Genomic DNA, 11590 nt, shown 5'->3' on the forward strand with positions numbered 1-11590 from the left:
TTGAAATGAGACTTAAAAGAAAAAAAAACCCAACAAAACAAACCACACCAAGATGAAAAAATAACTGTCAAGAGAGAGAACCCAAAGATTGCTGTAGTTTCAAGGAAATTAGATTTCTGATCTCCACTGTTTGTAGTTCTGTGTCTTCACTACATGAAAGACACAGAGGTGGTGGATGACCCATGAGCTTGAAGAGTGGAACTTTAAAATCTTTGATTAAAAAGGGCACCTGGGGACAATATTGGCCTCTGTGGGACAGAGAGATCTGATTTGTTATTTAGATGTGGAAAACACAGGGAAAACCAGGAGGGGTATGTATCCTAACAGTAAATACATCACAAATTGGAAAGAAAAGCAAGGTTATCTCAAATCCTGATTTGCTGCAGCGTGAAGTATCTTCTCTGTCTTGCAAACTTCATTTTGTTAGCTCACGTAGGAGGCTTTTAGAGGAGTGGATAAACCCTAGATAGCCATAGCAGTTCTGTAGTGCATTGTTCACTCAGTATTTTGGATTTATTTGGGGTGGTTTTTTTTTTTTTATTCTTCAGAGGAGGAAAGTTCCAAGAGGCTAGAATGTTCTTGCCAGGTGTAAAGTTGAACACAGCATTTTTTATGTTCAGAGTTAAAATCTGAAAAGCTGGCTGACTTGAATTGCTTGGGTCACTGTGGCCTCCTGGTTGTTGGCATGTGCCCCTCCCTTCTGGTTTGGTTTTTTTTTGGCTTGCTCTAATATATTAACAAGAAACCTGGAATGTGTCTTTTTTTTTTCCTGCTTATTGGATATTTTACTGCTGACTGTGCTTCTCTGTGGCTGACACGAGCATGCTTATCTCTCTCTCTGGCTCTCTGTTATAATTCCAAACAAGTACTACTGATTTTTGTTAGGAACTTGTGTGCCATGGTTACAAGGAACAGAACAGTGTCACGAGGGTATGAGGTGATCTGTAAATCACAATGTTGTGTGTAGGGCATTGATCACTGAGGTACAACTGTGGTTGTTTCCCTGGCTGTGTTAGTGTGCAGTTCACTGTGGGATTTCAACTATGCAAAGTGAAGCTGTTTTTTTCTTTTTCAGGTAGTTCAGTATGTGTTGAAAATTTTTATACTGGGGTTTAGCCTGGTATTCTACAGCTGTTGAAAAAATGAGTGTTCCCTACTGCACGTTTGTGAAATGTATAAGTAGAAAACTCAAGATTTCAGTGGCTTTTTATCATGTGTTGCTCTTGTTTCTAAACAACTCAGAGCGTGGTGAAGAGTGATTAATTAGTTCATAAGACTCATTTCACATCTAAGCCTTGGAGGCTTAAATGTTCAAAGATATATTTTGGGGAGCTTGGGGACTTAGCAGGTGAGGGTGTTTAAGAAGAGAAGTTTTCCTCTTCCTTTTCTTTTCACTGACCTTTTTCCTAGTGACCAGAGACATGGTCTGGGTGACCAGAGACATGCCTGGTCTAAAAGTCCAGAGACTCTTCCACTGAATTTGTAAATCTGCTGTAAGCCTTGTTGGGCCAGGAGGTGGCTGCTGCTCATTATCTTTCACTGGTCCTTACTGAACTACGTTTTGTGTTGTTACATTTATAATTAATATTAATGAAAAGATTATAACCATGCTATATATCAGTTAGGACATGGAAATATTGCAAGCATGTAGTTGGAGAGAGCTGCAGCTACTTCAGGATCTCTCTGTTAAGAGTACCTTATTTAGAGCTTTCTCATTAGGCACCCCAATTAAAGATCAGCAATAGAGATGTGGATAATGAAGCTTCTTTTATTGCTCTTTGCTCTTGGGCTGTGCATGAAGGTAGTTACTGTGACTGGAAAATTTAGCCATGCTTTCCATGCTTTATTGCAATTAGACTTGGAAGTTTTGGTTAGACTGGAACAGAAAAAAAAAGGAAAAGATAATTTACTAAATCCAGTGGCACATCATGGACAGAAGTTTTAGAAATTAAAGATTCTCGATGCTGATTATGAACCCAGGTTAGTGAGGTTCTCTGATCATCACATTAAAATAGGTAAGCATTTAGCCTCATGTGGGAGCCACTTCAGTTTCTGGCTTCACATCACCAGATTTTTTCATTGTTCTGTTTGGTTTTTTCTCCTGTTTCTTTAGGTCCAGGGTCAACCACTAATGGTACAAGTAAGCGGAGGTCAGCTGATCACATCCACTGGCCAGCCCATCATGGTGCAGGCTGTGCCTGGAGGTCAGGGGCAGACAATCATGCAAGTCCCAGTTTCTGGAACACAGGGACTGCAGCAGGTGAGATAACTCTTAGTTTTATTTAAGATAAATTACAAGAGAATGAACTGTGATGTTCTCACCCTGTCAAATAGTACATTTGCCTCAGTACTCTTAAAATAAACTGGGCAAAGTTGGTTGTTCTCCAGCTATGGATCTGGCATCGAGCTGCATGTTAAGAATGCAATGAAAATTCTTCTTGTGTTTGATTTTATTTTTTATTTATTTTAATGGGATGGTGCAAACCTTTTAAATGAAGTCTATTAAAATACAGCTGGAATTGGTTTGCATTTTTTGGGGTTTTTTCTTATTTTTATTTTAACTGGCCCTTGCAGTGTAGTTGGTGATCTGGTTCCTACTCAATTTATGGCTCAGAAAGGGAATTTTTTTTTCTTTTTTTGAAAAAAAAAAGCTTCTTGAAAATAACTTGTACTTGAGTTCATCTAATAGATGATGACTGGAGGTGAATTTAAACATTTCCATTGCATAGAAGGTAATACTGTAGAAGGTATAGAAGATGGATTTTTTAGAAGCAATTATTTGAAAATCATTGTTTAAAAGACAGTTTTTAAATTTGAACAGGCACTCTAAGTGTATTCCCCAAAAGCAAAGAGAACTGTAACAGTGACATGATGGAAGTGTTCTAGTGATTTGAGAATGGGATTTCAGAATGGAGTTCAGCACAGTTCAGGAAGGCACATGATGTCTTGGGTGTTTTGAGAGGTTTATTTAGTGTTTATTTGAAATTTCTTTTGTTAAAAGACATTCTATTTTTTGTTAGGTACTTTACAGTCTGGTTGTTCAAGGAAAAACCTTAACTGGGTTTTTAAAGACAAGCTTCAAACCATATTCCTGTTCCTCTTTTTTAATCTAAGAAATATTCCACGTTGGTGGAAAGTCTTCTCTGAAAAGCTGAAGACAACATATATATCCAGGAGTACTTCTGTATGCTGGATAATTAACACTCTACAGACATCTTAAATCTTAGTCTTTTTTTTTTTTTCTTTCACCTGAGTATTATTATTCCTAGTTTAATGTGAATAATTTATTTCTTCTAACTGTTTTCTTGTGCAAGCAGTGGAGAACTGCTAGGGCATAATGACACTAGCATGTTACGTGTCCTCTCTTCTGCATGGTTGTGACTGCTGAGTCACAGGGAGGAAGAAATTAAAACTCCTCATTTTAAAGTGGAAAAAGAGAAGCAGCAGTACTTTCTTTTTCTTTGCAACAGTAAATCATCCTCAGAGATGATTTGGTAATGCTGAGGCCAAGGAGGGAGAATTAAGAGGTATAGTTAATGTTCCTTTCTGACTCTTTCTTCCACAGATTCAGTTGGTCCAGCCAGGTCAGATTCAGATTCAAGGTGGGCAGGCTGTGCAGGTACAGGGGCAGCAGGGCCAGACCCAGCAGATCATTATACAGCAGCCACAGACTGCAGTTACTGCTGGCCAGACACAGGTAACTGCACCAGCATGAAAGGGTTTTCTTGAGAGAAATAGGAAGAGAAACTTGACAAATGACTTAAGGTGTCATTAAGTAAAAAAAAAAAAAAAGGAAAAAAAAAAAAAAAAGGAGGAATTATTAATATTGAGGAGAACTTGAGAATAAATTTCATATTTTTGTAGTGTTTTCATACAGAATAAATAGATTGCATGTTTTTATCCATTGTGTTTCTGTATTTTATTGGTTCATTGGTTGTTTTTGTCTATTTGTTGAAATTTGAAAACATGAAGTATTGCTAATTTTATACTTGCACCATTTTGTGAAGTGGTCTAGTCATAGATGGGTTTTCTGCTGATTCTTTTTGTTAAGGGCCAGAATTAAATTTCCAAGCAGAATAGTTCTTCCTTTAAGATGCTCATAGTGAGACAGGAAACCTAGAACTTGTTTCTTTCAATATTAAATACTACACTGTTAGAGAAAGTATGTTATATGTGCTTTAGGTATTTTATCTACAGTTCAGTTGGTTTGTGCTCCATCCTATTTCTTGGTGCTGGTAATAAAGAAAAAAGAAATAGATGCCTGAAACACCTTAAGCACCATCTGTTAACTCAGGAATTGTAAAAGTGAAAAATAAGTGATTTGTAAAGTTACTGTGTTCTTTGTTTTGTTTAGACCCAGCAACAAATAGCAGTTCAAGGACAACAGGTAGCACAAGCAGCTGAAGGCCAGACCATAGTCTATCAGCCAGTTAATGCTGATGGAACCATTCTCCAACAAGGTATGAGCTTTGGTGTGCAAAGAGTCAGGACTTCTCCGACTCTCTTTGATAGATTTGTATTGCCTTGTAAATTATTATCAAAGCAAACATGGAGTTGCAGTGCTGTGAGTGCTGTGATAGGAATTGTTGGCACAGTGAATGGAAGAAGAGATGTTTATGTTATTGTAGAGGAATTCAGTCAGGGGGTCTTTCTGCAGAAAAATAAAATATGGCTCTTTTCTTTGGCATGGGCTGTTAGGATGGAAATACTGAAGTTTGCTTTTACGTGCTAGAGTACATGGTCTGTTATCTGACACTGGATTACTGTGCAGATACAAGTGCAAAAATAAGAAGTAGGAGGACAAGGTGATGGAATTTTGTTAATAACTTGCAGTGCTTTTCTAAACCTTTTTACATGTTCTGGAAGGATGAATGAGTAAAAAACACAGAAGTGGGACTAATGGTGTTCCCTTCTCTTTGTGTGCGTGTTTTTGGTTTGTTTTTCTTTTTTTTTTTTTCTTTTGTGTTTTATTTTCTTAAAGTTACAGTCCCTGTTACAGGCATGATCACCATTCCAGCAGCCAGTTTGGCTGGAGCCCAAATTGTCCAAACGGGAGCCAACACCAATACAACCAGTAGTGGACAAGGGACTGTCACGGTGACTCTTCCAGTTGCTGGAAATGTTGTCAATTCAGGTGGAATGGTTATGGTATGTATTTAACTTTCCATAGATAATTTTCAAGGTTGAGGTTTAAGTACACAAAACTGTTGTCTGAGGTTTATGTCACCTTAATATGATCAGTCTTCTCAGTAGCTACCATTAGTTTAAAGTTTACTCAATATAACTTTTCAGTTTTAGTGGCCTGTGTCCTATTTTGATCTCTCTATTTTGTACTTTCTTTCTCCTGGAGCAGATTATTGAGTTTAGAAATCTAGAAACTGAAATTCAAAATAAGCTGTTAATTGATAACTAAAGGCTTAAAAAGACTGAATCAATTATTGCTTTCCTTGAGGATCCCTTAGTATTTGTTTTTCTATTTCATATGAGGGCTTTTCCTGCCAATTCTTATTTCTTTGTAAGTGGGATGCCTTTTCACTTGAGTTTTATTATCCATCCCCACTAGATGTCAGCAGCTGTACAAGTAATATTTGCTTAAGAAATGCTCTGAAATTATCATATAAATTAAATACGTGATAACCAGAAAGAAAGGGAAGCAATGGGCATGTCCTGTATGCTTAATTGTACAAGAAGCAGTAACGTGGTCATAGAATTGTGTGTTCTATTGAAATTTTACCATTATCAGAAAAAAAAATTACGACGGATAAGTAATTGATTTGTTTTAAATATGTTCTGCAGTTTGAGAACAACTTTATTACTCCTTTCAATTTAAGTAGGTACATCATCTGAATAAAAACCAAACACTTCCCATTTTAACTTTTTTTTTTTTAATTACTTTTCTGCATTCACTTTGTGTTCTGAGCTGTAAGTACTAAAAAACATATTCTCTATGCAGATGGTACCTGGAGCTGGATCAGTACCAGCTATCCAGAGAATACCTTTGCCTGGAGCAGAAATGCTGGAGGAAGAGCCCCTCTATGTAAATGCCAAGCAATATCACCGGATCCTTAAGAGGAGGCAGGCACGTGCTAAGCTTGAAGCGGAGGGAAAAATTCCCAAAGAAAGAAGGGTGAGAATGAGAATGAAATTCGGATCTAGTACAAAGTTGCTCTGTGAGAAATGCACAGAGAACCACCTGTGCTGGAAAATGAGGACTGAATCTTACTGTGTTCAATTTTTATTGTTTAATATTTTTTTTTGTTCATGAGCTACATCAGAGTAATTTTTTAAAGTCCCTGGGTGACAGTCCTGCTTCCTTTGTGTACTTCTAATTGCTGAATATGTATGTTTCTGTATTACAGATGGGCATTAACTGTAAATACTTTCTCTTTGGGGAAGGGGGAAGGATGGGGACTGGGCAGGCTTTTCTAGTGGTCAGGAATTTCCCCTGCTGAAAGTACTGAAGCAGAAACAGTAAGCTGGTCTCTCATTACCTCCTCTGTGTTGTTGCAGAAATACTTGCATGAATCTCGGCATCGGCATGCCATGGCTAGGAAGCGGGGAGAAGGGGGACGTTTCTTCTCACCAAAGGAAAAAGACAGCCCTCATATGCAGGTAAGTAGAGTTTTGTCTGTTCTTTGGACAACTGCCACTTTCAGTTCTTCAGAATATGCTTTGGCGGTGTCTTTGTGTTGTTTTATTTGTTCTTTTTTTGGGGCTAGGCTGCTGACCTTTGTCCCCTTTGAATTTGTTTCAGGCGTTGTAAAGAAAACTCTGTCTCACTTCTTGTAGAGAGCAAGTGCCTTGAGTAATTAAATTATAGTAATATTGATAGAATTGTATTCATTTTGTTTTACAAACAGAGAATGCTTTTATTTATTTGTCCTAAGAAATACAGTCTTTGCAGTCTTTCTGGTTACATACCAGAGGTACTTTTTTAGGACATGAATTAAAGGTAGAGGACACCTTATCTTAAATCTGATGGAAAATTAAAAAGTGTGAATATCTGATTCTTAGCTGCATATTGATTTACATTAAAAGTACAAGACAGATTTATTCAAAGGAAGGGACACAATAGAGTAGAATTAGTGAATTCTGTTGTTGATTAAGTGCTTTAAAGCAGTTCTGTGACTTTAGCAGAAGAATATTTCCTATTCTGAAGTAGAATCCTTTCCAAATACTAGACCAGCACTAGTTCTTCCCTATTACCAGAAACAGCACATCACTAGGAACTATTAGGATTTATATGTCCCATTCTCTTACACTGGCCTGTAAAAGCCAGGAAAAATATTACATATTTAGAGATCAGGGGAGGGGGCAGGTGTATCTCTTCTTGATAAGAGTTGTGCATGATTCTCTGTGCTCTTCTGGAAGAATGTTGAAGTTACAACATGACATGTATTTTTGAATCTGTAGGATCCAACTCAGACCAATGAAGAAGCAATGACACAGATGATCAGAGTCTCCTAACCACTGCTTAAAAGAAAAAAAAAAACAAACAAAACTGAACAGAAATTCCCGTCCCTTCTGCAAGTCTGTTCTACCTTTCCAGTGTCTCAAGCGAGTCTTTCGGTGGGACAATCGCCATATCACAGCCTATCCTTTTCTACAGAACAAGCACCACGTTTTCAGTACGTGGTCAAGATTTTAACTGCAGTTGACTCAACAAATAGAAACTTACTGACTTTCTTGGGTATACTCTTCTGATCCAGCGCAGGGATTTCAGAGTCTGACTGCTCATGCCTTTTTTTTTTAAAAAAAACAAAACAAAACACAACATTTCTTGCATTAAGATTGGCCATGGGTGAGATTGTGCCACTGACTCGGTGATCAGCAATAACCCTGGCGTGCTGAAGCAGGGCCAGCAAAGACCTCTTGGAGTTCTGGCCCTTCTGTACAGAGACATCATCCAGTTTATAGCAACCAGCACTGAGGTGACTTCACCACAGTACTTTTTTTTCTCAGCAGAGACTTGTTATTTACATCCGCTCCTTACAACTTTGGACTTCATTGTCAATGGAGCTGTCCCCTGTTGTTGCATCTGCACTTCTGAAACTGACAGAAACTGAAGGAGGTTCTTTTGAGTACCACCTTGTAAAATAGATAAACAACAAGCTCTCCTGTGGGAAAAGTTCAGCCATCCAGTCACAATGATAGAAGTATTTCAAGATTATGACAGGACTTGATATATTGTGTATCCGTTCCAAGAAGTAAGAGGGGACAGGGTGATGTGGGGTTAAGGATTTAAATAGTAAAAACAATCTCTTGGTGTTTTTTGGTATGTTTATTGCCAGTAGTTGTTGCTTTGGAAGAAAAGTGGATGCTAGTATAAAAAGGATTTAAAACTTCTAGGTGAGTCTCTTCCAAAGGTGGGTTTGGTTTGTTTTTGTTTGTTTGTTTTTTTTTTTTTAATGTTCCTTCTAACATGCCAGTCCAGTGCATGGTTCCTCCAAAAGACATAAAATCTGCAATCTCAGAGTGATAGCACTTGGCAGTCTTTGTGATGGTGTTTCTTGATGTCTGTTCTAAATCAGTTCTACAATTCTCTCATTCTACAGAGGGAGGGATTGTTTCATAACAGCAGAAGCATAGGGCAGCTCAGTTCAGCTCATCCTGATGTAACTGAAGGACTGTTAAACAAATGAAGGCAGATATTGATGAACCTTTCAGGCTTTTTATAGACTATCCTCTTTAAATAATTTAAGAATAAAAAAAAGTGGCACTTAATGAAGGAAGAGTACTTACATTTAAAAAAAAAAAGATTTTTTTTTTCATGACTTATAGCTGACTCTGGCTGAGTATCTCAACAAAACGTATCTTTATTAATTCCTTAGCTCATTACAGAGTTTAATCTTGCTCCGTTCTTACTGATTTGAAATTTGGTGATGGAAGCTCTATTTCATAAACATTTTAACAGGTGATACTTGCATCTTTCCATGCCTGTCTCCTATCTTGAATGAGTTTTACAGGCTCTCTGTGTATCACCTGCATGCTATAGTCCCATCTCTTCCAATTTTTGTGTTCTGTAAAACATATAAAAAAACTGTATCACAGCAGTTAAGCATGAGATTGGAAATATTGCCAGGCACTGTCATTGAGAGAGGTGATTATGAACCTGAACAGGTGAAGGAGCAGAGGGTGGGGTGATTCTGAGGACTGGGGAGACTTGTTTAAATTCAGTGCACTCTGTTTTCAAGTGTCAAAAAAAGTAAATGAAACTTGAAAAACAGAACCCATATTATCTCCCCCCTATGTTTTTCCCATTTAGTGAAAGCTTATTACTACACGCAAAATGGAGGACAAATTAGCAAGTTGCAGAAGGCTGGGAGGATACAAAACCACAGTGTCTTTAAAATTCTATTTACTTTGGATAAAAGAGAAAAATACTAGATCTAAGACTGTGAGAAGGAACGCAAGAGGAGAGCGCAGAAATGTGGAGAAATGTTAGATTCTACATTGCAAGCAGGCAATTGTGGAAGAAAAATACGCCTGTCTAGATAGTAAGGATGACAATGTTTAGGTCAGCCACCTGTGGAGGTATGTAGCCAGTGAAAGAACAAAAAAGCAATGCAGATTTGGTATTTGTAGTTAGGCAGCTGGATTTTCTAAATGGAGTTCAGTTTGTTTTCTTTCTGAATTTTTAGTTCCATGTTCTTACCACAGCTGACAGGTGAACTGAAGCTGAGAAAGAAACTGATACACAGTGATGCCTGCAGCTAGGGGAGGAGGTGGCCTTGTACGTCATGTGCAAATAAATCTTCTTTCTTTTTTGTTTTAAATTAGGTTAGAAATCTCACGCTCTGCTCACAAATCTTCCATCAGGAATTTTTTTTCTAATGATTCAAAAGGCATTTGTTTACCTCCATTGCACTTGATGGCATCTTTGGTGCCTTTGGTTGCTTCTGCCTTAAAATACATGGCCAATTAGAGCATGGTGCTTATTTCCTTCAGTTGGCGACTATGAAATCCTCACCTAGCATTTCTTTTGACATCACCCATTTCAGGAAATATGTAGCTCTCTTTTAGTGAAGGAATAACAAAAAAAATTTGCTTTAGTTGAATTTGCAGCATTATTGTAAATATATATTTTTTTTTAAAGCATCTGTACATTTTGTCAGTGGAGTATTCACGTGCTGGAGGAATATTTCTGTGCTGGAGTAAAACAGCCTGTCCATAATGTTTCTGCTTTTCAGCTGATGGCTAATCTCTGTCCTGGAGAACCCCCTCTGAGAGTTGGAAGTTAGAGAAGCAAGATTATTGCTCTGACATAGGGTTTTTTTTTTTTTTAATGACTAATTACATCTTTTCTTAAAGAACTTGTAAACTTCTTCAAAACAGCTAGAACTTTTTTTCCCCCAATAAGCCCTTCATATATAGGTTCTCTGATCTGGTGTTGTAGAACGTGTATTAAGACCTATGGATTTGTGTTATGTAGGAAGTCTTATCGTTAATACTTTAGTGATGTGAGAGCCTGAATGCTACTGTCATATTATTAATTTGCTTTGGGTTATGTGTATCACTTCTAAAAATTAGTGTTTGCATGGTGAGATTGGAGTTATCAGTCAACACCATGTTACCAAAAGAGTCTGCTTTCTTTTCCTGGGTGAATTTGTTCAATTGGAGATGTAATCAAATTCAAACCTCTCAATTATATTAGAAGTTCTTTGTGGATTGGCTACACTTGAGCAAAAACTCCACTTTGAGAGTACGTAAAAGAGTGGGTGAGGATAAAAGAAGAGGCTTGGGGAGAACCAGAAACACGGTGGTTTGACCCAGAGAGAACTGGAGCAGTAAACCCATTAAAAACCAGTTTTATATGAGTGTGAAGAATGGGATGTGGAAAATGGTCCTCAAGTGGTGCCAAACGGCTTTAAGGCCTCGCATGTTAAAAAGAGGGTGGGGTGGGGGGGGAAGAAAATCTTTTCTTTGTGAATGGGTGTTGGGAGGGTACCGAGATTACCGTAATGTAAGGCAAAGTTTGTACATAGTTAAAAGTTTATAATTTTTTTAATACGACGCATTTTTTCAAGTGGATTTTGGTCTTTAATAGATGCAATTGTAAGTACTGTGTACACTATCCAGCTAATAAAAATTTATAAACCAAGAAACGGCTTTGGCTCTTTATTTTTTCAGAACTTGTGCTCTTTTCAGTCAAGTGGCAGCAGTGAGGAGGGAGCGGTGGGTGAGGAGGGGAGCGGTGGGCGAGGAGGGAGCGGTGGGCGAGGAGGGGAGCGGTGGGCGAGGAGGGCGCCATGAGGACAGGCAGCAGTTGTAGCACTGCTGAGAAATGCTTGGGGAGCGTGGGGTGAGGAGGGAGCGGTGGGTGAGGAGGGCGCCATGAGGACAGGCAGCAGTTGTAGCACTGCTGAGAAATGCTTGGGTGGCTGGTTAGGTTCCCTGCCCTTCATGAGGGCAGCTCAGCCTCCACCCTGGGGAATGGCTGGGTGTGTTTGCTGCTCTTCTGTGCTGTGAGGAAGAGCCCGGACATGTTGGTGTCCATCATTGGTGTCCATCGTCCCCTCCATCCCCATGTCATCATCTTGTTGCCTGAGGGGAAACGCTCTACCTGCCATTGAGGGCCCTGGCTGTTGGA

At 38.5% G+C, this 11590-nt stretch overlaps 1 protein-coding gene across 5 annotated transcripts in view; it reads left to right on the forward strand.

Annotated features, from left to right (window-relative positions):
• Positions 1–7879, forward strand: part of NFYA (nuclear transcription factor Y subunit alpha) — a 10139-nt gene extending 2260 nt beyond the window's left edge. For 3 of the 5 annotated variants that reach the window (XM_010174434.1, XM_010174433.1, XM_010174435.1), the window contains 7 exons: positions 2114–2260; positions 3566–3697; positions 4355–4460; positions 4982–5148; positions 5954–6127; positions 6511–6612; positions 7414–7879. In XM_010174434.1, the coding sequence (XP_010172736.1) occupies positions 2114–2260; positions 3566–3697; positions 4355–4460; positions 4982–5148; positions 5954–6127; positions 6511–6612; positions 7414–7467 (882 nt within the window). In that variant the 3' untranslated portion in view covers positions 7468–7879. The remainder of the gene's footprint in view (positions 1–2113; positions 2261–3565; positions 3698–4354; positions 4461–4981; positions 5149–5953; positions 6128–6510; positions 6613–7413) is intronic. The other 2 variants (XM_010174436.1, XM_010174437.1) reach the window with 2 other exon arrangements.
• Positions 7880–11590: the final 3711 nt, after the last annotated feature.

Source organism: Antrostomus carolinensis, unplaced genomic scaffold (assembly GCF_000700745.2).
Source record: "Antrostomus carolinensis isolate BGI_N321 unplaced genomic scaffold, ASM70074v2 scaffold15668, whole genome shotgun sequence".
NCBI lineage: Eukaryota > Metazoa > Chordata > Aves > Caprimulgiformes > Caprimulgidae > Antrostomus > Antrostomus carolinensis.